Here is a 27,785-nt window from a genome sequence, read left to right as displayed (position 1 = left end):
CAGATTACACACACACTGAAAAAAATATAAATGCAACACCCTTGTTTTTGCTCCCATTTTTCATGAGCTGAACTCAAAGACCTCAAACATTCTATATACACAGAAGACCCTTTTCTCTCAAATATTGTTCACAAATCTGTCTAAATCTGTGTTAGTGAGCACTACTTCTTTGCTGAGATAATCCATCCCACCTCACAGGAGTAGCATATCAAGATGCTTATTAGACGGCATGATTATTGCACGTGTGCCTTAGGCTGGCCACAATGAACACACTGTTGTATTCCATATAATAGCAGTGTGTTTAACAAGTGAGTAAAGCTCCAAATCCTTAATCACTTTTTATTTCTCTGTTTTTCCTAAGAATGCAACGCTTAGAAACAAGTGGATTTCTCCTGCCGCATTTTAGTACATAAACAAATCGCTCTCGTTCTCTCTTTCTCTGGGCATGTGCACTGACACATGAAATGCCCCTGTTGTTACAGTACTCACAGGTAACTTTAGACCTTCTGTGATCACCCTGAAGCTGATCATTGACTGAGTCTTTGCCATTCTGGCTATTCTTCGATCCATTCGAATGGTGGTTTTCCATTTTCTTCCACGCCTGTCTGGTTTTGGTTGCCATTTTGAAGCGTCTTAGCTGAGCAGCCTATCATTTTCTGCACTTTGTTAATGTTTTCCCCTAATTGATTTTGTTTGTTTGTTTTTAACTCAAAGTAGGCTGTCCTAGTGTGTGAAAGGACTCATTTTACTCAGATTTTTAGAGAGAAATGCACTATAACCAGCAGAGGGTTAAGGCTGGAGACACAGACACACACACAGACACACACACAAACAACTTTGGTGCGGTGCTGAGTTTCACTTTATTTCCACGAGAGGTTCTGATCAGTCATTGTTATTGAGCTGTGTTAATGGTCTTCAGCTCATATAACACAAATATTTAATTATTTGAAATATTTGTAGAAAGCTTCCATTCCTGATCTCAAAGATTCAGCAACAGATTTAGACATGAGCTTTTGAAGCATACTTCCAAGTTGCTAGTTTGTAAATATTAAAGTGTTTCATACGTTTTCTGAGGGTTCTCTGTATGTCCAAATTTGTCTGAGGCCCCACATTCCTTCCGTTTGTGTTTACATAGTCCCCCCCCCCATGGTTGCAGATACCATTTAAGGAAAACAGTGTTGTAAGCAGTTCGAGAGGTTTTTTTTTTTATTGTTATTAACATATGCAAATAGAATGATAATTAACCCTCATCTTTTAATTATATAGTAATTGTAGTCAGCAGTTAAACAAATGTGACAGTTTGTGATTTAGACTCAAGTTGGAGCTTTAATGGTGAAGATTTAGCTGTTTAGTTTCTTTCACAGATGTTTAGACATTTGTCATCAGTCAAAGTCATGTTGACAAATGGCCCTACTTGTCTGCCTCTTTATTTTGAAACTGGGGGGGGGTTGACGAAGTTTTCCAGGTGCATTACATCTGTCATCCTCATGTATGCTGTTCATCCATTCAATCACTTCACATTCATCAATTTCCTGCCCTTTGCCCTATTGTTGGTGTCCACTGTTCAGGATGCATGTGGCTTTAAATGGAGCAGGCCAACAACACCAGCCACGTTTACATGGGCATAATAACCACATAACTGTTAGTAATCAGATAACTGCAGTAATCTGATCTCTCACGTTTACATGTACTTCAGTTATCTGACAGTTGGACAAACCGGGTTTACATGATTTCGGTTCATGAGTTGGATTTTTTTGGACGTGTTGAAAGAAGAAAAAACATAGACTCAACTGTCTGCTTTCAGACTGTCTCTCTTTCTTTCAGTGAGTTGATGTCCTTGCACCCATGGTGAGATTGTTGCAAGTTTATTAAAAATAAGAGAATAAGAAATCACATGTACATAAGTATTTACAGCCTTTGCCATGAATCTCAAAATTGAGCTTAGGTGCATCCTGTTTCCACTGATCATCCTTGAGATGTTTCTACAGCTTAATTGGAGTCCACCTGGGGTAAATTCTATTGATTGGACATGATTTGGAAAGACACACCCTGTCTACATATAAGGTCCCACAGTTGACTGTGCATGTCAGAACACAAACCAAACATGAAATCAAAGGAACGGTCTGTAGACCTCTGAGACAGGATTGTCTTGAGGCACAAATCTGAGGAAGGGTACAGAAACATTTCTGCGGCTTTGAAGGTCCCAATGAGCACAATGGCCTCCATCATCCGTAAATGAAAAATGTTCAGATCCACCAGGACTTTTCTTAGAGCTGGCCGCTCCTCTAAACTGAGCGATCAGGGAAAAAGAGCCTTAGTCAGGGAGGTGACCAAGAACCCGATGGTCACTCTGTCAGAGCTTCAGCATTTCTCTGTGGAGAGAAGAGAACCTTCCAGATAGACAACCATCTCTGCAGAAATCCACCAATCAGGCCTGTATGGTAGAGTGGCCAGACAGAAGTCACTCCTTAGTAAAAGGTACATGGCAGCCCGCTTGGAGTTTGTCAGAAGGCACCTGAAGGACTCTCAGACCATGAAAAACAAAATTCTCTGGTCTGATGCGACAAAGATTGAACTCTTTGGTGTGAATGCCAGGCATCATGTTTGGAGGAATCCAGACACCATCCCTACAGTGAAGCATGGTGGTGGCAGCATCATGCTGTGGAGATGTTTTTCAGTGGCAGGAACTGGGAGACTTGTCAGGATTATGGGAAAGATGAATGCAACAATGTACAGAGGTGTCCTGGATGAAAACCTGCTCCAGAGCGCTCTTGGCCTCAGACTGGGCAACTGTTCATATTTCAGCAGGACAGTGGCCCTAAGCACACAGCCAAGATATCAAAGGAGTGGCTTCAGGACAACTCTGTGAATGTCCTTCAGTGGCCCAGCCAGAGCTCAGACCTGAATCTGATTGAACATCTCTGGAGAGATCTGAAAATGGCTTTGCACCGACGCTTCCCATCCAACCTGGTGGCGCTAATAGGGTTTTAAAAAGGAATAGTTTGGACCATGTCATGTTTAGTTATGTTACAGGGTATCATATGTCACGTCATAGAATCCAATGGATGTTGACCTTGTTTGACCTTTACTTTGGAGACCAAACATTCAACACAATCAAAACTATTCCATTTATTAATTGTATTAGCTCATCTAATAATTTCTATCACTTTTTACCAAAATTGGAGCAGCTTTAACTTTTGACCACTGTACAAACTGAAACTGACCTTTGTCACCTTTTTTGCTGTTTTTACCCCAAAAACTCCTGCAAATTCAGTTATAGATAGTCCAAACTATACCTTTTTGGAATCGTTATGGTCAGAGAAATAATGTCGTGTAGTATTCAATTTGATTGGGGCATTTTTAATTTTGACCCCTGTGTAATTCTTTAATTGACCCCTACCTGGCTGCCTATTGAAAATTCAACTGGCTAGTCAGTTTTTTTCAAAAGAGTAATGTCTAAGGAGTATTTGTGCCGACTTTGGTGCTTGTATCACCATTTGCAGGATTGTTTCGGTTATCTGCTGCACTACTGTGCCAGTCCAACATGAAGTTATATACGAATGGCGATGCAACAGTTAAAAGTTGCACTGTGCACGGTTTCTCCAGTCACAACCACAGACAGCTATAATTGCTTTTGAGTTGTGTGTCTTGGCAGTTTCCTCACTTGTCTCCGCGCACAGTCACTCAGTTTTTGAGAACTGCCTCCTATAGACAGATTTACCATACAGTACCTTCCTGTTTCTATTTCTTGAAAATTGATGTAAATAAAATACAAAACATATTCAGTGACTGAATTGTCTAAAGGAAACTTGCTAGAAAAGTGATTTAGTTGTGTTATACTTAAAGGTATACATGCTTTTGTACACCTTTGTTTTGGCTTTTAATTTTTTTTATTTCATTTATGATGTTGTAGAGATCAGTTTTCACTGAGCTGAGATTGGGATTGTCACTGTCGTCGTTATTTCTGCTAACCCTGGCGTCAGTTCACCTTGTTGAGAGCTCGTTAACATCACGGGCTTGAGAACTGTTTACCATCTGTGTTCATGTTAATTAAGACATGATTGAAATTGAAGATAACTGGTGTGATGTTCTGAAGTGAATCCTGATTTTCAAAGGCCCCTTTCACTCATTGAGGTGAGATGTCTCCCTGTGTAGGGTGGTATGTGTGTTCCTCGAGCTTGGTTCCTCTACCACAGGCCTGGTAGTTTGAGGGTTTGGCGCAGTATCTTCCTAGCTAACAAAATAAAGTTCCTAAGACATTATAAGAACATTTATCAAATGTTGTCAGAATGTTAGCTGTAAAGTTCTCAGAATTTTTCAGAGAAAAGGTTTTTATTTTTTTATTTATTTATTTATTTATTTGGGTGGTGGGGGGGTTACCAGAATGTTTGGAAGTAACGTTAGCACAAACATTTTGGGAACGTTAGGCCTAATATTCTGGGAATGTTTTTAAGGAAAGTTTCTTTTTGGTTCCTAGAACATTCTGACAACGTTACATAAAGTCACTTAAAGATGTTTCATCCAAAAAAGATGTTTCATCCAAATGTTTCCAGAACATTCTGGTAACATTACCTAAAGTCACACTAGTCATTGAAAGAAATTTGGCATAAGAAAGACTGAGACTTGAATTAATATATCTGTCAAACGTCCCTCAACTATAAACATGACTTGTCTAACGTTATCAAATGTTCTACAAACATTCTGATTATCATAATCTCAATATAACCAATATATAATGTTACCAAAACATTATGTGTTTGCTGGGTTAGCTGTTTCTAGGACAGCACTCATCTGGACAGAGACCTCTGATGTTATGCCTGGAATCTACCAGAGCCACTCTTCCAATTTGGAGGTTACAGCTCCTAGTGCTCCTATTACCACTGGAACCATTGTAGACTTTACTTTCCACATCTGCTTCAGTTGCTCCTTCAGCCCTAGGTACTTCTCTTATTTTCTCGTGTTCCTTCTTTCTGATGTTGCTGTCAACTGGCATTGCCACATCGATCATAAATGCAGTCTTCTTTCCCTTGTCAGCCACCACTATGTCTGATTGGTTGGCCAGCAGCTGCTTTTCTGTCTGAAATTTGAATTTCTGTTATTCTCAACCGCCTTTGGTGGTGTCTCTCATCGGGACTTGGGGACTTATAATCTGTATGCGGCACAAATGTTCCTGAACATGATTCCCGACTTTTGGGTGTTCCTCTCGATGTATGCTGTCCCATCTTGCAACCTGCAAATATGTGCTGGGCTGTCTCTGGGGCACATTTTCACAGCTGCAACTTGTGTGTGTGTGTGTGTGTGTGTATACGAAGTAAGAAGCTGTGCTGATGATTCATTCAAGGGATTGTTACATCAAGTCCTTTAAGCTTTAATAATAAAAATAAATATATATAGTGAGGAAAATAAGTATTTGAACACCCTGCAATTTTGCAAGTTCTCCCACTTATAAATCATGGAGGGTCTGAAATTTTCATCTTAGGTGCATGTCCACTGTGAGAGACGTAATCTTAAAAAAAAAAAAAAAAAAAAATATCAGGAAATCACAATGTATGATTTTTTTTTTAAAGAATTTATTTGTATGTTACTGCTGCAAATAAGTATTTGAACACCTGTAAAAATCAATATTAATATTTGGTACAGTAGCCTTTGTTTGCAATTACAGAGGTCAAACGTTTCCTGTAGTTTTTCACCAGGTTTTCACACTGCAGCAGGGATTTTGGTCCACTCCTCCATAAAGATCTTCTCTAGAGTTTTCAGGTTTGGAGTTTCAACGCCCTCCAAAGATTTTCTATTGAGTTCAGGTCTGGAGACCGGCCAGGCCACTCCAGGACCTTGAAATGCTTCTTACGGAGCCCCTCCTTAGAATATAATAGAATAGAATAAAATAGAATGCTTTTTATTGTCATTATACACAAGGTACAACTAAATTAAAAGACAACTCCTGTAGTGCAAAGGTGTAAAAGTAAATAGAAAAAAATATAAATATAAAAAAGACAAATAAGAACATATACATGTATTTACAAGGGAGCCAGTAGGTGTATATAAATAACAGTCTGTGCTATTAATTGCATTCACCTTTATAAAAAAAATAAATGCAATGAATGGTGCAGACTGAAGGCTAATGTGCATTCAATACTCGTATTGCACTTGGATAGAACATGTTGTTGAATCTGGATGTGCGGGCCTTGATGGACTGGTACCTCTTTCCTGAGGGCAGCAGTGAGAACAGGCTGTGCCCTGTTCTCTTGGTTACCCTGGCTGTGTGTTTGGGGTCATTGTCATGCTGGAAGACCCAGCCATAACCCATCTTCAGTGCTCTTACTGAGGGAAGGTGGTTGTTTGCCAAAATCTTGCAATACATGACCCCATCCATCCTCCCTTCAATACGGTGCAGTCGTCCTGTCCTCTTTGCAGAAGAGCACCCCAGAGTATGATGTTTCCACCCCCATGCTTCACGGTTGGGATGGTTTTCTTGGGGTTGTTCTCATCCTCTAAACATGGTAAGTGGAGTTGATTCCAAAAAGCTCTATTCTGGTCTCATCTGACCACATGACCTTCTCCCATGCCTCCTCTGGATCATCCAGATGGTCACTGGTGAACTTCAAACAGGCTTGGACATGTGCTGGCTTGAGCAAGGGGACCTTGCTGCCCTGCAAGTTTTTTTAAACCACGACAGCATCATGTGTTACTAATGTAATCTTTGTGACTGTGGTCCCAGCTCTCTTCAGGTCATTGACCAGGTCCTCCTGTGTAGTTCTGAGCTTTCTCAGAATCATCCTTACCCCACAAAGTGAGATCTTGCATGGAATCCCGGACCGAGGGAGATTGACAGTCATCTTGTGTTTCTTCCACTTTCTAATAAATAATCCTAACAGTTGTTGTCTTCTACCAAGCTGCTTGCCTGTTGTCCTGTAGTCCATCCCAGCCTTGTGCAGGTCTACAGTTTTGTCCCTGGTGTCCTTAGACAGCTCTTTGGTCTTGGCTATGGTGGACAGGTTGGAGTGTGATTGATTGTGTGTGTGAACAGGTGTCTTTTATACAGGTAACAAGTTCAAACAGGTGCAGTTAATACAGGTAAAGAGTGCAGAATAAGAGGGCTTCTTAAAGAAAAATTAACAGGTCTGTGAGAGCCAGAATTCTGGGTGGGGGAGAGAGAGAGGGAGAGAGAGAGAGAGGGAGAGGGAGGGAGGGGGAGAGAGAGATGCTTGCTTATTAGAATAAAGTTGCAGGGGTCATGAAGGGGTCACTTTGTCTTTTTGTACTTAACTTAGATTGCCTTTGGGTTAGAGACAAGTAGAGCAAATTTTGGAGGTTGAATCCAAATTTTGTGCAAAAACATCAAAGTTCTAAGTTGAGATACTGTAAAAACGCAGATAAACGGACAACAATTGTCACGTTACCTCTGCCCTCATCCTTCGTTTGTTGGAGGTAATTAGAATTGTAACATGATGATCTGGAATGCATCCATAGAACACAAAACTATTGTGAATTCCAGGCCAGGATGTGTACTTATATTGTTTTTGTTTACAGCAAGCCTTCAACAACATGTCTTGTTTTATTTATTTTTTTCTTTTAACTGTTTTTTTTTATCTCCTTTTTGGCATTAACTTGGGCTAGAATGCAAAATTTTGCATTTTGAATAATGCATGAACAATGGAGTTTCTGTCAGTTATAACGGGCACTCTGAATTTGTTATTGTCTGGTCTGTGCAGCGTTATATTAGTATTTGTCCCATTCAGCTGTTTTCAGTCTTCTATTCTACTTTGGAAATAAATTGGAAATGGTAATTGTGGACATTGTTTTTTAAATACTATAAACAATGTCAACAGTCCATTTAATGGTAAAATCATCATGTGCAAATTTATCTCTGCTTTTTTTTTTTTTTTTAGAGGTTCTGATAGTACTACAATTTTGTCGGCTCCATGTCTTTAATCTATATTTATGCAAGTGAATGAATAATAATGCAACTTGTAAGCACTTTAGGTATCTTAGCAATAATCAGGCGCTCTATAAATCCAAGTCATTATTATTATTTCTTTAGTAAATGCTGAACTGCAAATACTAATATTAAAGGTTTTTTTTTTTTTTTAAGTAAATATTGACAGCCATGCTTGTCCTGTGGTAGCAGATTAAGATGTCTTTGTTCAAGGGGACACTTCCCATGATTCCGCTGACTGCTGTGCTTCACATTATTCAGCAGAGAATAGCAGGTGATATCTGACTATGCCAGCATTTCCTGACACTAGAGTTTGCTATCTTTCATCGGGGAATGCCTGAATAGGCTAAGGTTACATTGGGGGGGAACTCCTCCTGGGCCTGTGTGTGTGTGAAAAGTTGCTTTGTTTGCGTGCATGAACGCCAGCTTGCGCTGTACTCAAGGCGTTTGCCCCTCTTTCCACCCATTTCAATAAGGAGTCTTCTGATCCAGATCAACCTTTTACTCCAAACTCCCGCCGCCCCCCCTTCCCCGCTGCACATTAACCCATTTTGCATTTTCCCCCCCACATCATCTCCCCCTCCTCCCCCAAAGCTTTGCTGAGAAGCAGGTGACTGATGTAAACTGCCGTTATGGCCTATAGATAACATGAATAAAGCACCCCCCCCCCCCCCCCCCCCCCGTGCGCGCGCACACACACACACACACTTTAGGCCCTTTGCAGTCTCGCCCCTGCCTTCTGCTCCTCCTGCTGCTCATTCATTGGGAGGGAAGCTTCGGAGCAGCTTCAGCAGCAGTAGCAGTAGCTGCAGTGTGGGGCTTTGTTGTGGACTACTGCCGGCCGGAGCAAACAGAGGGGAGAGTCGCATGGAAAGAAGTGAGGAAGCAGCAAAGAAATTAGGTAATGATGTACAAATAATGACTGCATAGCATAGAAAGTTAGTCGTAAGAAAACCAGACAAAGGAGCGGAAACTCAGACAAGTGTTGTTTCAGAGACAAAACCAGGAAGCAGCTCTGTTGTTTCAGACATGACCACTTGTACTGTTCAGTCTTTCTCTGCTAAGACACTAGAAACGATTATAGTAAAGTTCTGCTTTTATCAGAAGCAGTTGCCGGGTGCGTTAACATTTCTTTTGCCTTGTGTTGAAACATTTAAAACAACTTCCACTTGCACACACACGTTCCACTTGATGTTTTGCTGTGTTTGGAAATCTGTATCATGCTTTGGTATACCAGAATACAGTAATGAAATGCAGAAATATTGGTGTTTGCAAGCAAATTAAAAGCCCCAAAACATATTACATCAATCTACACCTTTTGTGGAAATACTTGAAATGCAAACTTTGTTCTTTTTTGAGATGAATTCAGTCAGTTGTCGGCTCAGTACAGGAAGAAGAAATGTCTTTGGCGCTTTGATGCGTTTGTTTTGCGAGACAAGCAAAAGGGAAGTGAAAACTACACAGAGCCATGAAATGGAAGTTGTATATTAATTTCTGTGTAGAAGTAACAGGCAGCCTTCCTGTTCACTGTAAAATATCAAATATGATTTTTCAGATCTTCCTTGTTTATGATGATGACAGCGAATGACTGAATTGAGAACATTGTAAGGATAATGGATATCATTACACGGAACATTCAGTGCCCAGCTCAGAAAATAAGTTTCTTTACTAATCCCATTTTGCACATTTTCCCACAGATTTATTACTTTGTATTCTTTCTCAACTTTTTTTAACCCCCCAGAAAGTTGATTTACATATTTTTGAGTAGGGATGTGAATCGTACAACAACTCACGATTCAATTCGAATCCGATTCTTGGGGTGACAATTCGATTCAGAATTGATTTTTGATTCAAAGAGCTCTGAGAAATAGTTATATTACTTAAAAAATGTTTATGTTTAAGAAAATGCAGCTTTACAAGGTTAATCAAGTGATTCTAGATGTAAATTTACTTATCTGCTTTGCTCGTTCAGAGTTGGCTGGCAGTTTAGCGAAGCGCTGGTCAGTAGTCGGCAGATACCGCTGCTCCCCTCTTTTAGCTCCGGGTGATGGCGTAGCATGTGGGCTTGCGGATTTGAAGTGTTTCCGAAGTACTTGACTTTCATTTTGCAGATTTTGCACACTGCATAAGTCATGTCAAGCTCCTTCTTACGCAGCAAATAATAAAATCCAAAATGCACCCAAACATTTGCCTTCAGCAAAGACGGTGCTGGCTGAGTTAGCTCTTCGTCCGCCATGCTAAGCTGCAGCTCACGAATGTTTGAAGCACGCCGGACCCTCCCTTCGCGGGGATGCTGTACTACGGAAGCCGTTGCCAAACAGTACACGCAGCGAGTAAGCAAGAAAAAAAAGCTTTTTAAAAATCGATTCTTGGACATTTTGGATCAATTCAGAATCATAATAAATAAGAATCGCGACTCGAACATGATGAATCGATTTTTTTTTTTCCCCCCGGCACCCCTGTTTTTGAGTTATCTTGCCAACAAGCCAACAGTGTTGAAACGACTTCCTCAGTGAAAGTCCGTGTCTCCTCCTAATTAAACAGGACTTACTGTTGTTAAACCACCTTGACGCTTGCACAAATTTTGGCTCCGTACTGCTGCACAATTTGTCATCGTGCCAATACGTGTCATTTAGGTGTTATGCTTGAAAGCGTGAAGCCCTGTTCGCACCCTGTTCACGTCGTGCTTATGCATTAAGTTATGCACTTTTCACGCAACGCGTGACCGAAAACGGGGTGCATCGGTACGTAATGGCATGCTATCGCACGACTGATTTACGCCTCGTTCAGGTATTGTTTACGTACAGTGTCTGACGTGGTATGCACAACGTGCAGTTGCGCCTGCAAAGGCATGCATTGCCACAGCCACTTCACGTATGCATGAAGCAGTCGTGCCATTATTTGGTCCCGCTTTGTCCCACTTGATGCCATTCTACATAAAATGGCACACATTGCGTTTTTCCATTCATTCCTGGAGGTGCTGGAAATTCCACACTTGAGGAGGATGAGGGGAGAGGAATAGCCTCCTCCATCTCTGTAACCTCTGACTCCAGCTGTCCCTCTCTCAATTTCTTCTTATTCAAGTGTTTCAGCCATGGCTGGTCTTGCTATTCTTTTTAAATTCTTGGCAGGCATGTTGAAGGAGTAGCTCCTTCACTGTTGAGATGAGAAATGTATCAAGACTGGCGATGGGCTCGCTATCCGCATTGCTGAGTACGCGGTCATCACAGTGTGTGCAGTTGGTTCTTGGTCTAATTGGACCAATGCGTGTCACTGCATGACAGTGCACACTGGCACACAACCTCACACAGTTTACATTTAGTTTACTCATTGGCGTGCAAAATTCTGTGCCAATGTGGGGATCAAATTCGTGCAAGTGTCAAGGTGGCTTTATGTTTGGAGTGCTGTGTTTTAAATGAGTAAAGCATGAAGTAATAGCTTACAGAATTAAATATTGTTTTCTAAAGCGGGTCTGGAATGTTATTCCTTAGTCCAGTCAAGTCTCAACTTCATTTGACTGGATTCGGATGGAGTTTTCTTCCTTTAAAAAAAAAAAAAAGTTTCCTGCTTGAATTTAGATGATCAGGTCAAAGGTGACTGTCTACGTTTGCTCATAGAACAAAAGTTTTGTTTTGCTTTTCTTGTTTTTGTTTGTTTGGGTTTTTCTGTGACATTCACCACAATCAATTGTGTGTGTGTGTGTGTGTGTGTGTGTGTGTGTGTGTGTGTGTAATGGTGGGGGCGTGTAATTAGAAATCTGTGGAGCCCCTCCCCCATTCAGCTGGCGTTCTTCTCAGCGACCCTGTTTCAAACGTACACATGCACAACGGGCATGTTTCCTTGGGCCGTGGCTTACAGGGGTCACAGGGTCGAGTGGGAATTATATAGTCGTGATCAGTACCATGTGTTTGTTTTTTTTGTGTGTTTTCTCTCGTAGCATAGCTAGCAAGAATGCTTCACTCAGGATTAGGGTACAACAGTTATTTTCACATTTAATCTAGCTTGTTCACTGAAAACAAGTTGGATAACTTTAAATTAGTTTTGTTTAGTCTTGTGTTCTTTATGAGACAAACACGGTGCTGGTCAGTGTCAATTTTTCACAGCAGAAAGATTGGTTAAAATATTCAGATTCACACTTGTACCTCCACCAATGCTGGCTTTCTTAGAGCTTGTACTTTTAGATTTGAATGAGAACATAAGTATAGTTTTATGCATGTTCTCATCACGTTTCTCCTCCATGTTCTGGTGTGGAGCAGTCTGCATGTCCAGCCAGGTCCATAAGTATTTGGACAATACCAAGTATTGGATTTTTGCTTCTGTGTACCAACACAATGGAGTTAAAATTGGGCGGGGTGTCAAGTCATTTATCGTGTAGACTGTAAGGGCTTTAACAAAAACATTGCAGTAAATATTTTGGAACTAAGGCCATTTTTATAATCAGTCCGTCCATTTACAGAGGCAACAAGTAACAAACTAAATGTAAACAAATTTGAGACACAATCAGAATGTGGTGTTGTTGCCATGTATGTGATCACATACAAGCAATTTGATTGGTTGAGTTGAATAATAATGACAATACATAAAGGTAATGCTCATACACTCAATAAAAATATAAACGCAACACTTCTGGTTTTGCTCCCATTTTGTATGAGATGAACTCAAGGATCTAAAACTTTTTCCACATACACAATATCACCATTTCCCTCAAATATTGTTCACAAACCAGTCTAAATCTGTGATAGTGAGCACTTCTCCTTTGCTGAGATAATCCATCCCACCTCACAGGTGTGCCATATCAAGATGCTGATTAGACACCATGATTAGTGCACAGGTGTGCCTTAGACTGCCCACAATAAAAGGCCACTCTGAAAGGTGCAGTTTTATCACACAGCACAATGCCACAGATGTCGCAAGATTTGAGGGAGCGTGCAATTGGCATGCTGACAGCAGGAATGTCAACCAGAGCTGTTGCTCGTGTATTGAATGTTCATTTCTCTACCATAAGCTGTCTCCAAAGGCGTTTCAGAGAATTTGGCAGTACATCCAACCAGCCTCACAACCTCAGACCATGTGTAACCACACCAGCCCAGGACCTCCACATCCAGCATGTTCACCTCCAAGATCGTCTGAGACCAGCCACTCGGACAGCTGCTGAAACAATCGGTTTGCATAACCAAAGAATTTCAGCACAAACTGTCATAAACTGTCTCAGGGAAGCTCATCTGCATGCTCATCGTCCTCATCGGGGTCTCGACCTGACTCCAGTTCGTCGTCGTAACCGACTTGAGTGGGCAAATGCTCACATTCGCTGGCGTTTGGCACGTTGGAGAGGTGTTCTCTTCACGGATGAATCCTGGTTCACACTGTTCAGGGCAGATGGCAGACAGCGTGTGTGGCGTCGTGTGGGTGAGCGGTTTTCTGATGTCAGTGTTGTGGATCGAGTGGCCCATGGTGGTGGTGGGGTTATGGTATGGGCAGGCGTCTGTTATGGACGAAGAACACAGGTGTATTTTATTGATGCCATTTTGAATGCACAGAGATACCGTGACGAGATCCTGAGGCCCATTGTTGTGCCATACATCCAAGAACATCACCTCATGTTGCAGCAGGATAATGCACGGCCCCATGTTGCAAGGATCTGTACACAATTCTTGGAAGCTGAAAATGTCCCAGTTCTTGCATGGCCGACATACTCACCGGACATGTCACCCATTGAGCATGTTTGGGATGCTCTGGACCGGCGTATACGACAGCGTGTACCAGTTCCTGCCAATATCCAGCAACTTCGCACAGCCATTGAAGAGGAGTGGACCAACATTCCACAGGCCACAATTGACAACCTGATCAACTCTGTGCGAAGGAGATGTGTTGCACTGCATGAGGCAAATGGTGGTCACACCAGATACTGACTGGTATCCCCCCCCAATAAAACAAAACTGCACCTTTCAGAATGGCCTTTTATTGTGGACAGTCTAAGGCACACCTGTGCACTAATGATGGTGTCTAATCAGCATCTTGATATGGCACACCTGTGAGGTGGGATGGATTATCTCAGCAAAGGAGAAGTGCTCACTATCACAGATTTAGACTGGTTTGTGAACAATATTTGAGGGAAATGGTGATATTGCATATGTGGAAAAAGTTTTACATCTTTGAGTTCATCTCATACAAAATGGGAGCAAAACCAAAAGTGTTGCGTTTATATTTTTGTTGAGTATAAGTTCATGTACTATATATGTACAGAGGGCCAAGTTGAGTGATGAATATTATGCACAGAAATGTACTGCAGTAGCTGATGGGGGAAGAGCAGGCAAGATAGAATTCCACTTATTAGGATGTACATTAGGGGCAGCCTTAAAAAAAGATACACAGAAATGTACAAAAAAAGGTATTGAGATGTTAAAGAGACCATTTTACAAAATATACACCGAATATGAGAAGTGTACCCGTATACAAGAATGTATATCACTATTTCAGTGGAAGCACAGACCGTATCATCTGCAAAAAGATAGAGTCCAGGGGCCTCATGTACACATAAGAATGTGGCATACAGCCGTCTCCACGCTAACGTTCAGATGTATCAAAAGTGACATAACCGTGGAAATGTGCAGTGTGCCACAAAAATCATGGCTGGTGTATGCATGTTTGTATAGCTATTGGACCACTGCCAAGACATACAGGTGATGCTGGGAAACTGTTATAGTGTGAAAACAAGAAGTCAGATGTGCAGACCAGAGAGACACTTCTGAACAATTAACAATAGGTAAGGTTAGGCCTTACTTGTGTGAAGTGCCTTGAGGCAACTTTGTTGTGATTTGGCGCTATATGAATGAAAATAAATTAAAAAAATTAACACACCCACGTGTTTGATATGCTTTTATGTCCACCCAAAGAATTGCAAAGTGATGAGGAAAATGGCATTAACAATGATTGTGTTAGCATTGTTAGAGGACCTTGCAAATGGCAGGTCCAACATGAGCGTATATTCAGGGAACGCCAGGATTTACTTGCAAATGATGATAATTGGCTCATAAGCCAATTTCAGTTACCAAGGTCACTGTTACTGGAGTTGCGCGCAGAACTGCGGTTGGTCCTAGAACGCAAAACAGTGAGGAGCCAGGCAGTTGTCAGTACCCACACTGGTGTTAACCATGCTGGGTGCCCTGGTAATGGGGACATTCCAGCTTGAGCTGGCCATTTGTCCAGTCAACCTTGAGCTGAGTCATGCCAGCTGTGTGGAACGCAATCATCCAAATGTCAACCAGCTACATCATATATCCATCATTACAGCTCAATTTGCAACAAGAGCAAGTTTCCCTAATGTAATCGGAGCTATTGACTGCACACACGTTGCTATATAAGACGCCATCACATGCTGAATTTGTTTTTGTTTATAGGGAACATTTTCATTCCATCAATGTACAAATCTTGTGTGATGAGCAAATGCATTGGCTTGGATTGGGAACAGGCTAGGGCTGGCATGGTGTGCGATGAGGCTCAATGAGCATATAGTTTATTCATGTAATTGTTCTGAATGAAAACCAGCACGGGCAGATTGGGCATGTGTGCATTCAAATATGTTTTTTGTTATTATTAACGTCTTTTTGTTTAGCTTGATGATGAAACTAGAACTGCAGTGCTTCTCAAGAAGCCCCCGATTATCTCCCTGTGTTCAGTATTTGTCAATAAATGCATGTGTAATGTTGTGAATGTCACACATTATCATCTGTGACACACATTTGTTTTAACTTCAGTGTGTGCACGCTGCTCTGAGCCCACAGTGTTTATGGCCTCACACACACACTCCCTCTAACTTTATTTCCGCTTCATGTTTATTCTGCTTGACAGTGAACCAAATAAACTATCCAATCATCTGTAGCTTACACTCGGTATAATTTCTTTTCTTTGTTCAGGTGGAATTATCAGACAGAGGGGAATCCCATGTGCCAGGGCTTATTTACATGAATTTGCATATTTAAATAGGGTTGTGGAGAGGGAGGAGTTTGGTACATCTGTACAAACGGAAAGTGCTTGGATCCATACGTACGCACATGTCGATGCATCTGGATATTTTTGTTTGTACGCCAGTTTCTGGGTTTTAGCGTACGCCATGTTTTAGTAGGAAATCCATGTAAGTCTTTGAACATGAGGCCCCTGGTCTGTTTGCTTTTTTGTGGGGGAGGGGTGATCAAGATTTATTGACAAGGCTGATTGCAGAATAGAAGAAGCTGCTTTTGTGAGATATGGTTGTTGCTGATGGACTGCAACAACCTGCCTGAGGGTGGTTCCTCAAAATGTTTGTGGCCAGGGTGTGAGGGGCCAACCACAGTCCTCCTAGTACTCTTTAAGCCTGGTTCACACGGCAAAATTTTAAAATTATCTGTAGGTTTCCAAAACCTGATAGACCACACACGTGAAGATAAAAAAAATTGTAGATTTAACAGTGTTGGTCGTACAGTGTGTGGTGTGCAGCCACATGGTAAAAACAACACACCACGCACAAACAGATTTCACACACAAACATTCCCAGGTCAGACAGGAAATTTCGCAAAATCTCTTGAGATAAAACGTGGCTTCAGAGTAAACAAACGCAGAGAGTTTGTGGACTATTTACAACAGAGGGAAAAAAACGATACAAAAAGAAAAAGAAAAGGTGTTCTTTAAAGGAGTGGAGACAGCACAACCACTGGACTTTCTGGTAAGCCATAACAGCTGTTTTAATTTTAGATTTCGCTCTGTGCATCCGTCATCTTGCTTCCTGATTGGCTGCACGTCACATTCAGCAGGCTGTGTGCTCGTTTGTGGTCAGAGGACACCACACACGCTGTGATATCGGGCCAAGACAATCCAACATGTTGAATGTTCCGATTTGCGATCGGAGCGCTCCTGACGTCCTTCCGAGCAGATCAGAGTGCTCTTAACACACCATACACGGCAGGAATATCCGATAAGATTATCTTTAGCGTCATCACGATTGTCAGTGCGTCCTTAAGATTGCCAGAAGGGGAAGATCGGGTACAATATCGGCCTAATTATCTTGCCATGTGAACCAGGCATTAGGATCCTGGTAGTGTACAGGTCTTATGGGGTCACCCTCTCAGTAGAATGAATGATACGCTGCAGTCTGCCCTTGTCCCCAGTGGAAGTGTACCAGATGGTGATGGTGAAGCAGAAGATGGACTCAATGATGGCAGTGTAGAAGTGAAAAGTCATTGCCTTTTGCTAGTCATACTTCCTTGGCTGCTGTAGGAAGTGCTTCCTCTGTGGGCCTTCTTGATGTGGGAGCTGATATTTAGCTCCCACATGAGGTTCTGAGACATGATTTTGTGCTGGCTGCAGGTGAGGCTGGTTTCCTTGTGAGATCTGCAACCATCTCCACTGTTTTTAGAGCGTTCAGGTCCAGGCTGTTGTGGCTGCACCATGTCACCACTTGGCCAATCATCACTGTGGTATTGATGTTCAGAATGAGTATGTGTAAACTTTCACTTTTATGCTTTGAGTTTCTTCAGCTGTTAGGGGTGAACCCACCTTTTTCCACAATGTACCTTGACGTATTTGTCTCGTAGATGTGTGTCATAATGGGGTCGGACGTTTTAAAAACAGTGCACTGCAAATAGTTCTTGGCCTCATTCTTCTTCAGTTTGGCCCACTTGTACATGTTTACCTTTCTCCTTTTCATCACATCAGTGAGTTCTCTTGCTTTACCATAGTGTCAACATCCAAAGACTCACGCCCCCATACAGTATATCCAGCCTTCTTCCACTTCCCACTGCTCCCTCACCTGACAGTAGCATAGTTTCTGCCTGCTGTACAATGGTACGTTTGGTGGGTATTTACTAATCTGGGCCTTGACTTATCCACTATGGAAATCAGATCTGTGAAGTGTATATATTTGATTTGGCACAATATATGCCAGATACCCTTCCTGTTGCAGTCGGGCTCGATTATCCGGCCTTTGGACTGGTACTTGGAATGCACTGGCTTGTGCACCCTACAGTGGCTGGGATACAAACAGCCCACATTCACATGGAGCACAATTAGTCCCTCACTTTTTGGTGATTGATTTTTCAATTACATCATTATTTTCACATTGTTTTTGTAAATAGATTTTCTCTGCAAGAGGAAATGTAGTAATTTAGCAGTGACTTTTTTTGTTAAGCAAAAACACATCTTCTACAATGTTAGATGATTCACTAGTACAAACCACAGTTCCACCAAAGACGGTATATTCATTCATTCATTCATTTTATTATACCCACTAATCCAATCAAGGGTCTTGGGGAGGCTGGAGCCTATCCCAACAGTCACAGGGCGTGAGGCGGGGTAGACCCTGCACAGGAGTTTTACTTTTGAAAGAATTAGAGAAAACATAGTTGATAGTCTGAAAAAAATACTTTTATTCCTTGATGGGCACCTGCAACATGTTCCAAAGCATTGTAAACTCTGCATAAATTGCTTCTGTGTTACGTCACCTTTCCTTTTCAACATCTGACAGTCTTCTGAACAAAAGCTACAGCAAAAGCCAGAGAGAGATTAACATCTATCCAGTGTCTAGCTCTGCCACAATATGTCTGTACTGAGACACATCTTCTTATCTGGTTGTTGGTGTGTGACAGGATGCTGTAAAGCAAAACACAGTTCTCGCGAGAGGTTTTCCCACCCAGCACACAAAATTACACGGTGCTATGTCAAGCTCTCAATCTGTGCCTTTGTAAAGAAAGACACACTGTGCTTGCATTTGTAAGTCGGTGTGCTGTCAAAATAATTTTGAATCCATTATTTTGAGATCAGATGTTGGTGGCTGTGTGATTAGTGCACTTGGTTTCAGTGCGGTAGGTTCCCGTTTCAAACCTCACCCCTGCCATATTTCTCTATGTAGTGTGGAGTTGCATCAGAAAGGGCAGCCGGTGTAAAAATTGTGCCAATTCAACATGCAGATCCTCCTCAGATCTGCTGTGGCAACCCTGAGTGCAAAAAAACAAGGGAGCAGCCAAAGAGTCTTGCTTTTTTGACGTCAAATGTTCAGTAATGTTGCTGTAATATAATTGTTTTTGTCTTTGTTTTTACTGTAAAATAAAGAGAAACAATCCTGCTGTCGATTGGTACTCAGACAAAATTTTGGTGCGATTGTGGTTGTGCCATCAGTGTGTGTGTGTGTGTGCATGTAGATTAGAGTGTCTGGTCAAATGTGACCACTTCTTTTTACTCAGTGGGCCTTCACCCCCTGAAACAAAACTCTACTCCATTCTACACCTACTTTCACTCATTTACCAATTTCTTAGCTTTTCGAGATCCCCGGCTGGTTGCTAACAGACTGCCTTAAACCTCCCCATATCGCCTTAGCCGTGCCAGCTCGAATGAAAGCCACCTCCACCCCATGGGAGCTTCTGTCTGCACCCAGATCCCTGTTCATGCCTCACCATATGTTTGTATTGAAACAGGAGATGCAGATCTTTCTTTTTTTTTTTCTCACTCATGCACTCCTTCTTGTGCACACACACACATGCACTGTGTTGATTATGTGATTATATCACACAGCACACAGTCAAGCCAAAGAAGGATGAAGACAGAAGAGTGGTGGTGACGCTGTTAATGTGGGTCTCTCTCTCTCTCTCTCTCTCTCTCTCTCTCTCCTTAATGCTTTTTTTTCCTCCTTTTAGTCCATTGCGACAGCGTCACAACTTGAAATAGTATTGGATTTCTTTCCTCAGTACTGATCATTTTAGTGGTCATTTAATGAATACTTTCAAACACACTCCACAGGTGCAGAAACATTGACATTGTAAATGCTTTTTTAGTGGGTTTTTAAAATTTATTAATTTTATTATGCCATCCTCTAGGAAGTGGGTTATGTCCTCTGGAACAGCATCTGCAGGACGTCAAACACGATCAGTCTATCAGTGTAGTGCTCCATCTTACCCCCCATGTATGAACAAGACCCTGAGATACTTGAACTCCTCCACTTGGTGCAGTAACGCTTCCCTGAGCCAGAGGGGACAGTCCACCCTTTCCCAACATAGGACCTTGGCCTCACATGTGGTGATGCTGGTCCTCATCCCACTCACTTTACACTTGGCCTCAAACTTGCCCAGTGTACTTGGGAGGTCACTGTCTAAGCCACAGAACCACATCTTCCGCAAAAAAGCACAGATGTCATTTGTAGACTTTCAAACTCAACACCCTCCAATCCCTGACTGTACCATGAAATCCTGTCTATGAAAATCACAAACCCTCCTCTAGGGGGGACGGGCTTACAGCAATTGCTTTTCCATCCTTCAGTCTATCCATGTGCCTGTCCGTCTGTCCATCCATCACGCAGCTTGTGAACACGATAACCTGAGGACACATGACAGCAGCCCACTGGACTTTGTGTATAGGTGTCTCTTATGAGGGACACGGGTGAGTTTGCATATGGATTGCATGATCTACTTTTCAAGGTGGAGCGGCAGTAGCTCAGTTGGTAAAGCAAGCCATCTTATGACCGAAGGGTTGGCGGTTCAAATCCACCTCCCAGCCAGTCAAAAATCTGCATGTTGCTATTGTGTTCTTGGGTAAGTCACTTAACCCTCCTCACCTGTTTTGGAGGGGCTGTAGGCGTAGAATGGCAGCCACGCTTGCATCAGTTTGCATCAGGTCATCTTGGTGAACATAACTTGAGAAGAAATAACAGCAGGTTCACCAAATTCGGTACATGGATGGTTCATGTGATAACCTCAAATGAGTTTGCATATGATATGCCTACAAAACACCCCTGAATAATGTGGAGTATTAACCTGCCCCTTTGCATGCAGTTTTCATTTACGCTGACATGTGTGACCTGTTAAATAGCAATGTAACCTTGGACATTCCCCAAATGGATTTCCATGCTGCTTGGCACTCGTTTTTGCATAATTTACATAAAATATTGTCATTATCTCTTTCCTGCAGATTACAATTTGAAAATAATTTTTTTTCCCTCTTTTGTCTCTCTTCTTTTGTCATCCCTTCTCTCTCTTATGTTCCCAGTCACCCTTCCTGGTGCCCTCCTCACCCCCGTCTCTTCAACCTCATCCTCACTCACTACACGTCGCTCCTTTTCCAGCTCCATCTCCATGCAGACCTCCTACAGACTTCCCAATCCCTTGCCACCCCTCCCTGTACGCAAGGGTGTCCGAGGTCGCCGTCCCAAATCTCAGACCATAGCTTTGTTGAAGGCAGCGGCCGAGGCAGCAGCAGCAGCATCAGTAAATGGGGCATCAGAGAGTCCTGCTCGAACGAGCTCTGGGGCTCAACTGGCCCCCAGACCACACAAGAAGAGAGGGCCCAAGCCTGGGAGCAAGGTAAGATGTCACAAGAGTTGTCATCTGTTATGTTGTGCTTATCTGACCATCCCTCAGATGATGTTTTTATCCTAAGAAAGGAGGGAGACGTTTGTATTGGTTTTGAACACTAGAAGATCTGAGGACCACTTCACTTACAACCCCTGGCAAAAATTATGGAATCACAGGCCTCGGAGGATGTTCATTCAGTTGTTTAATTTTGTAGAAAAAAAGCAGATCACAGACATGACACAAAACTAAAGTCATTTCAAATGGCAACTTTCTGGCTTTAAGAAACACTATAAGAAATCAGGAAAAAAATTGTGGCAGTCAATAACGGTTACTTTTTTAGACGAAGCAGAGGGAAAAAAATATGGAATCACTCAATTCTGAGGAAAAAATTATGGAATCATGAAAAACAAAAGAACGCTCCAACACATCACTAGTATTTTGTTGCACCACCTCTGGCTTTTATAACAGCTTGCAGTCTCTGAGGCATGGACTTAATGAGTGACAAACAGTACTCTTCATCAATCTGGCTCCAACTTTCTCTGATTGCTGTTGCCAGATCAGCTTTGCAGGTTGGAGCCTTGTCATGGACCATTTTCTTCAACTTCCACCAAAGATTTTCAATTGGATTAAGATCCGGACTATTTGCAGGCCATGACATTGACCCTGTGTGTCTTTTTGCAAGGAATGTTTTCACAGTTTTTGCTCTATGGCAAGATGCATTATCATCTTGAAAAATGATTTCATCATCCCCAAACATCCTTTCAATTGATGGGATAAGAAAAGTGTCCAAAATATCAACGTAAACCTGTGCATTTATTGGCCTCTACTGGTGGTTGGCTCTCACTGCGGTATTGTATCACTTCCTGTTCCGGAGCACAGCGGTGTTTTTCTGTATCTGTTAGCTGTTTAATCTGCGCAGTTAGATTGATCTAGTTATCTAGATTACGATTTGTTTCCCAGTGTAATCTTTACGTGCCTTAACTAAAGCACTCCTTCTGCTGAATCACCTCTAAATTATTTACACATTATTCACTTTGCGTGTTTTTAGGAATCCGCTAGCTTAGCGTAGCTACTAGCTCTTAGCCGATTTAGCATGGCGGCTTCTCCTGTCTCTCCCGCACTTTTCTGCTCTGGGTGTGAAATGTTTAGTTATTCCTCGGCCTCCTTTAGCAGTAATGGTACTTGTAATAAGTGTAGCTGATTCGTAGCTTTGGAGGCCAGGCTGGGCGAATTGGAGACTCGGCTTCGCACCGTGGAAAATTCTACAGCTAGCCAGGCCCCTGTAGTCGGTGCGGACCAAGGTAGCTTAGCCGCCGTTAGTTACCCCCTGGCAGATCCCGAGCAGCCGGGAAAGCAGGCCGACTGGGTGACTGTGAGGAGGAAGCATAGCCCTAAACAGAAGCCCCGTGTACACCGCCAACCCGTTCACATCTCTAACCGTTTTTCCCCACTCGACGACACACCCGCCGAGGATCAAACTCTGGTTATTGGCGACTCTGTTTTGCGAAATGTGAAGTTAGCGACACCAGCAACCATAGTCAATTGTCTTCCGGGGGCCAGAGCAGGCGACATTGAAGGAAATTTGAAACTGCTGGCTAAGGCTAAGCGTAAATTTGGTAAGATTGTAATTCACGTCGGCAGTAATGACACCCGGTTACGCCAATCGGAGGTCACTAAAATTAACATTAAATCGGTGTCTAACTTTGCAAAAACAATGTCGGACTCTGTAGTTTTCTCTGGGCCCCTCCCCAATCGGACCGGGAGTGACATGTTTAGCCGCATGTTCTCCTTGAATTGCTGGCTGTCTGAGTGGTGTCCAAAAAATGAGGTGGGCTTCATAGATAATTGGCAAAGCTTCTGGGGAAAACCTGGTCTTGTTAGGAGAGACGGCATCCATCCCACTTTGGATGGAGCAGCTCTCATTTCTAGAAATCTGGCCAATTTTCTTAAATCCTCCAAACCGTGACTATCCAGGGTTGGGACCAGGAAGCAGAGTTGTAGTCTTACACACCTCTCTGCAGCTTCTCTCCCCCTGCCATCCCCTCATTACCCCATCCCCGTAGAGACGGTGCCTGCAACCAGACTACCAATAACCAGCCAAAAATCTATTTAAGCATAAAAATTCAAAAAGAAAAAATAATATAGCACCTTCAACTGCACCACAGACTAAAACAGTTAAATGTGGTCTATTAAACATTAGGTCTCTCTCTTCTAAGTCCCTGTTGGTAAATGATATAATAATTGATCAACATATTGATTTATTCTGCCTAACAGAAACCTGGTTACAGCAGGATGAATATGTTAGTTTAAATGAGTCAACACCCCCGAGTCACACTAACTGTCAGAATGCTCGTAGCACGGGCCGGGGCGGAGGATTAGCAGCAATCTTCCATCCCAGCTTATTAATTAATCAAAAACCCAGACAGAGCTTTAATTCATTTGAAAGCTTGTCTCTTAGTCTTGTCCATCCAAATTGGAAGTCCCAAAAACCAGTTTTATTTGTTATTATCTATCGTCCACCTGGTCGTTACTGTGAGTTTCTCTGTGAATTTTCAGACCTTTTGTCTGACTTAGTGCTTAGCTCAGATAAGATAATTATAGTGGGCGATTTTAACATCCACACAGATGCTGAGAATGACAGCCTCAACACTGCATTTAATCTATTATTAGACTCTATTGGCTTTGCTCAAAAAGTAAATGAGTCCACCCACCACTTTAATCATATCTTAGATCTTGTTCTGACTTATGGTATGGAAATAGAAGACTTAACAGTATTCCCTGAAAACTCCCTTCTGTCTGATCATTTCTTAATAACATTTACATTTACTCTGATGGACTACCCAGCAGTGGGGAATAAGTTTCATTACACTAGAAGTCTTTCAGAAAGCGCTGTAACTAGGTTTAAGGATATGATTCCTTCTTTATGTTCTCTAATGCCATATACCAACACAGTGCAGAGTAGCTACTTAAACTCTGTAAGAGTCTGTTGCTCTATTAAAAAGCCCTCCATAAAGCTAGGACATCTTTCTACTCATCACTAATTGAAGAAAATAAGAACAACCCCAGGTTTCTTTTCAGCACTGTAGCCAGGCTGACAAAGAGTCAGAGCTCTATTGAGCTGAGTATTCCATTAACTTTAACTAGTAATGACTTCATGACTTTCTTTGCTAACAAAATTTTAACTATTAGAGAAAAAATTACTCATAACCATCCCAAAGACGTATCGTTATCTTTGGCTGCTTTCAGTGATGCCGGTATTTGGTTAGACTCTTTCTCTCCGATTGTTCTGTCTGAGTTATTTTCATTAGTTACTTCATCCAAACCATCAACATGTTTATTAGACCCCATTCCTACCAGGCTGCTCAAGGAAGCCCTACCATTATTTAATGCTTCGATCTTAAATATGATCAATCTATCTTTGTTAGTTGGCTATGTACCACAGGCTTTTAAGGTGGCAGTAATTAAACCATTACTTAAAAAGCCATCACTTGACCCAGCTATCTTAGCTAATTATAGGCCAATCTCCAACCTTCCTTTTCTCTCAAAAATTCTTGAAAGGGTAGTTGTAAAACAGCTAACTGATCATCTGCAGAGGAATGGTCTATTTGAAGAGTTTCAGTCAGGTTTTAGAATTCATCATAGTACAGAAACAGCATTAGTGAAGGTTACAAATGATCTTCTTATGGCCTCGGACAGTGGACTTATCTCTGTGCTTGTTCTGTTAGACCTCAGTGCTGCTTTTGATACTGTTGACCATAAAATTTTATTACAGAGATTAGAGCATGCCATAGGTATTAAAGGCACTGCGCTGCGGTGGTTTGAATCATATTTGTCTAATAGATTACAATTTGTTCATGTAAATGGGGAATCTTCTTCACAGACTAAAGTTAATTATGGAGTTCCACAAGGTTCTGTGCTAGGACCAATTTTATTCACTTTATACATGCTTCCCTTAGGCAGTATTATTAGACGGTATTGCTTAAATTTTCATTGTTACGCAGATGATACCCAGCTTTATCTATCCATGAAGCCAGAGGACACACACCAATTAGCTAAACTGCAGGATTGTCTTACAGACATAAAGACATGGATGACCTCTAATTTCCTGCTTTTAAACTCAGATAAAACTGAAGTTATTGTACTTGGCCCCACAAATCTTAGAAACATGGTGTCTAACCAGATCCTTACTCTGGATGGCATTACCCTGACCTCTAGTAATACTGTGAGAAATCTTGGAGTCATTTTTGATCAGGATATGTCATTCAAAGCGCATATTAAACAAATATGTAGGACTGCTTTTTTGCATTTACGCAATATCTCTAAAATCAGAAAGGTCTTGTCTCAGAGTGATGCTGAAAAACTAATTCATGCATTTATTTCCTCTAGGCTGGACTATTGTAATTCATTATTATCAGGTTGTCCTAAAAGTTCCCTAAAAAGCCTTCAGTTAATTCAAAATGCTGCAGCTAGAGTACTGACGGGGACTAGAAGGAGAGAGCATATCTAACCCATATTGGCCTCTCTTCATTGGCTTCCTGTTAATTCTAGAATAGAATTTAAAATTCTTCTTCTTAATTATAAGGTTTTGAATAATCAAGTCCCATCTTATCTTAGGGACCTCGTAGTACCATATCACCCCAATAGAGCGCTTCGCTCTCAGACTGTAGGCTTACTTGTAGTTCCTATGGTTTGTAAGAGTAGAATGGGAGGCAGAGCCTTCAGCTTTCAGGCTCCTCTCCTGTGGAACCAGCTCCCAATTCAGATCAGGGAGACAGACACCCTCTCTACTTTTAAGATTAGGCTTAAAACTTTCCTTTTTGCTAAAGCTTATAGTTAGGGCTGGATCAGGTGACCCTGAACCATCCCTTAGTTATGCTGCTATAGACGTAGACTGCTGGGGGGTTCCCATGATGCACTGTTTCTTTCTCTTTTTGCTCTGTATGCACCACTCTTCATTTAATCATTAGTGATCGATCTCTGCTCCCCTCCACAGCATGTCTTTTTCCTGGTTCTCTCCCTCAGCCCCAACCAGTCCCAGCAGAAGACTGCCCCTCCCTGAGCCTGGTTCTGCTGGAGGTTTCTTCCTGTTAAAAGGGAGTTTTTCCTTCCCACTGTAGCCAAGTGCTTGCTCACAGGGGGTCGTTTTGACCGTTGGGGTTTTACATAATTATTGTATGGCCTTGCCTTACAATATAAAGCGCCTTGGGGCAACTGTTTGTTGTGATTTGGCGCTATATAAAAAAATTGATTGATTGATTGATGTAATGACTGCCATCTCCCCAGTGCCTTTACCTGACATGCAGCCCCATATCATCAATGACTGTGGAAATTTACATGTTCTCTTCAGGCAGTCATCTTTATAAATCTCATTGGAACGGCACCAAACAAAAGTTCCAGCATCATCACCTTGCCCAATGCAGATTCGAGATTCATCACTGAATATGACTTTCATCCAGTCATCCACAGTCCACGATTGCTTTTCCTTAGCCCATTGTAACCTTGTTTTTTTTGTTTAGGTGTTAATGATGACTTTCGTTTAGCTTTTCTGTATGTAAATCCCATTTCCTTTAGGTGGTTTCTTTCTTTAGGCGGTCACAGACGTTGACTCCAGTTTCCTCCCTTTCATTCCTCATTTGTTTTATTGTGCATTTTCGATTTTTGAGACATCTTGCTTTAAGTTTTCTGTCTTGACGCTTTGATGTCTTCCTTGGTCTACCAGTATATTTGCCTTTAACAATCTTCCCATGTTGTTTGTATTTGGTCCAGAGTTTAGACACAGCTGACTGTGAACAACCAGCATCTTTTGCAACATTGCATGATGATTTACCCTCTTTTAAGAGTTTGATAATCCTCTCCTTTGTTTCAATTGACATCTCTCGTGTTGGAGCCATGATTCATGTCAGTCCACTTGGTGCAATAGCTCTCCAAGGTGTGATCACTCCTTTTTAGATGCAGACTAACGAGCAGATCTGATTTGATGCAGGTGTTAGTTTTGGGGATGAAAATTTACAGGGTGATTCCATAATTTATTCCTCAGAATTGAGTGAGTCCATATTTTTTTCCCTCTGCTTGGTCTAAAAAAGTAACCGTTACTGACTGCCACAATTTTTTTTTTTCCTGATTTCTTATAGTGTTTCTTAAAGCCAGAAAGTTGCCATTTGAAATGACTTTAGTTTTGTGTCATGTCTGTGATCTGCTTTTTTTCTACAAAATTAAACAACTGAATGAACATCCTCCGAGGCCGGTGATTCCATAATTTTTGCCAGGGGTTGTAGTTTGCCTTACAGTCAGATCTATAAGTAGTTGAACAGTTGCAGAATTTTTGCGTTTTTACCTCTATACCTGAACACAGCAGAGTTGAATTGAACCAACTAAGATTTGGTTGAAGTGTTCAACTTTTTGAGAAACTGACTTATTTCGCCATTGGCAGTCATTGTTTTTGGGTCCTCATCCTTTGAGGTGAAGGCACATTTGGTAAGAGCTCATGGACTCGGGTGGTCCTTGGATCGAGGTGTTTTGTGATGTCGATACCTTTGCAG

At 41.8% G+C, this 27,785-nt stretch overlaps 1 protein-coding gene and 1 long non-coding RNA gene across 2 annotated transcripts in view; one reads left to right on the top strand and one right to left on the bottom strand.

Moving 5' to 3' along the window:
* scml2 (Scm polycomb group protein like 2) overlaps nucleotides 1-27,785 on the top strand; it is a 91,720-nt gene that overhangs the window by 43,828 nt on the left and 20,107 nt on the right. Inside the window, exon 8 of the mRNA XM_034194718.1 lies at nucleotides 20,942-21,255. Coding sequence (XP_034050609.1) covers nucleotides 20,942-21,255 — 314 coding nt within the window. The remainder of the gene's footprint in view (nucleotides 1-20,941; nucleotides 21,256-27,785) is intronic.
* LOC117531615 lies at nucleotides 478-19,662 on the bottom strand. The gene is made up of 3 exons (XR_004566662.1): nucleotides 19,651-19,662; nucleotides 3,810-3,812; nucleotides 478-632 (listed from the first exon to the last, which is right to left on the bottom strand). It is a non-coding gene; the product is annotated as an uncharacterized LOC117531615 (long non-coding RNA).

The sequence above is a fragment of the Thalassophryne amazonica genome, chromosome 2, assembly GCF_902500255.1.
Source record: "Thalassophryne amazonica chromosome 2, fThaAma1.1, whole genome shotgun sequence".
NCBI lineage: Eukaryota > Metazoa > Chordata > Actinopteri > Batrachoidiformes > Batrachoididae > Thalassophryne > Thalassophryne amazonica.
This window is presented reverse-complemented; position numbering and strand designations above follow the sequence as displayed.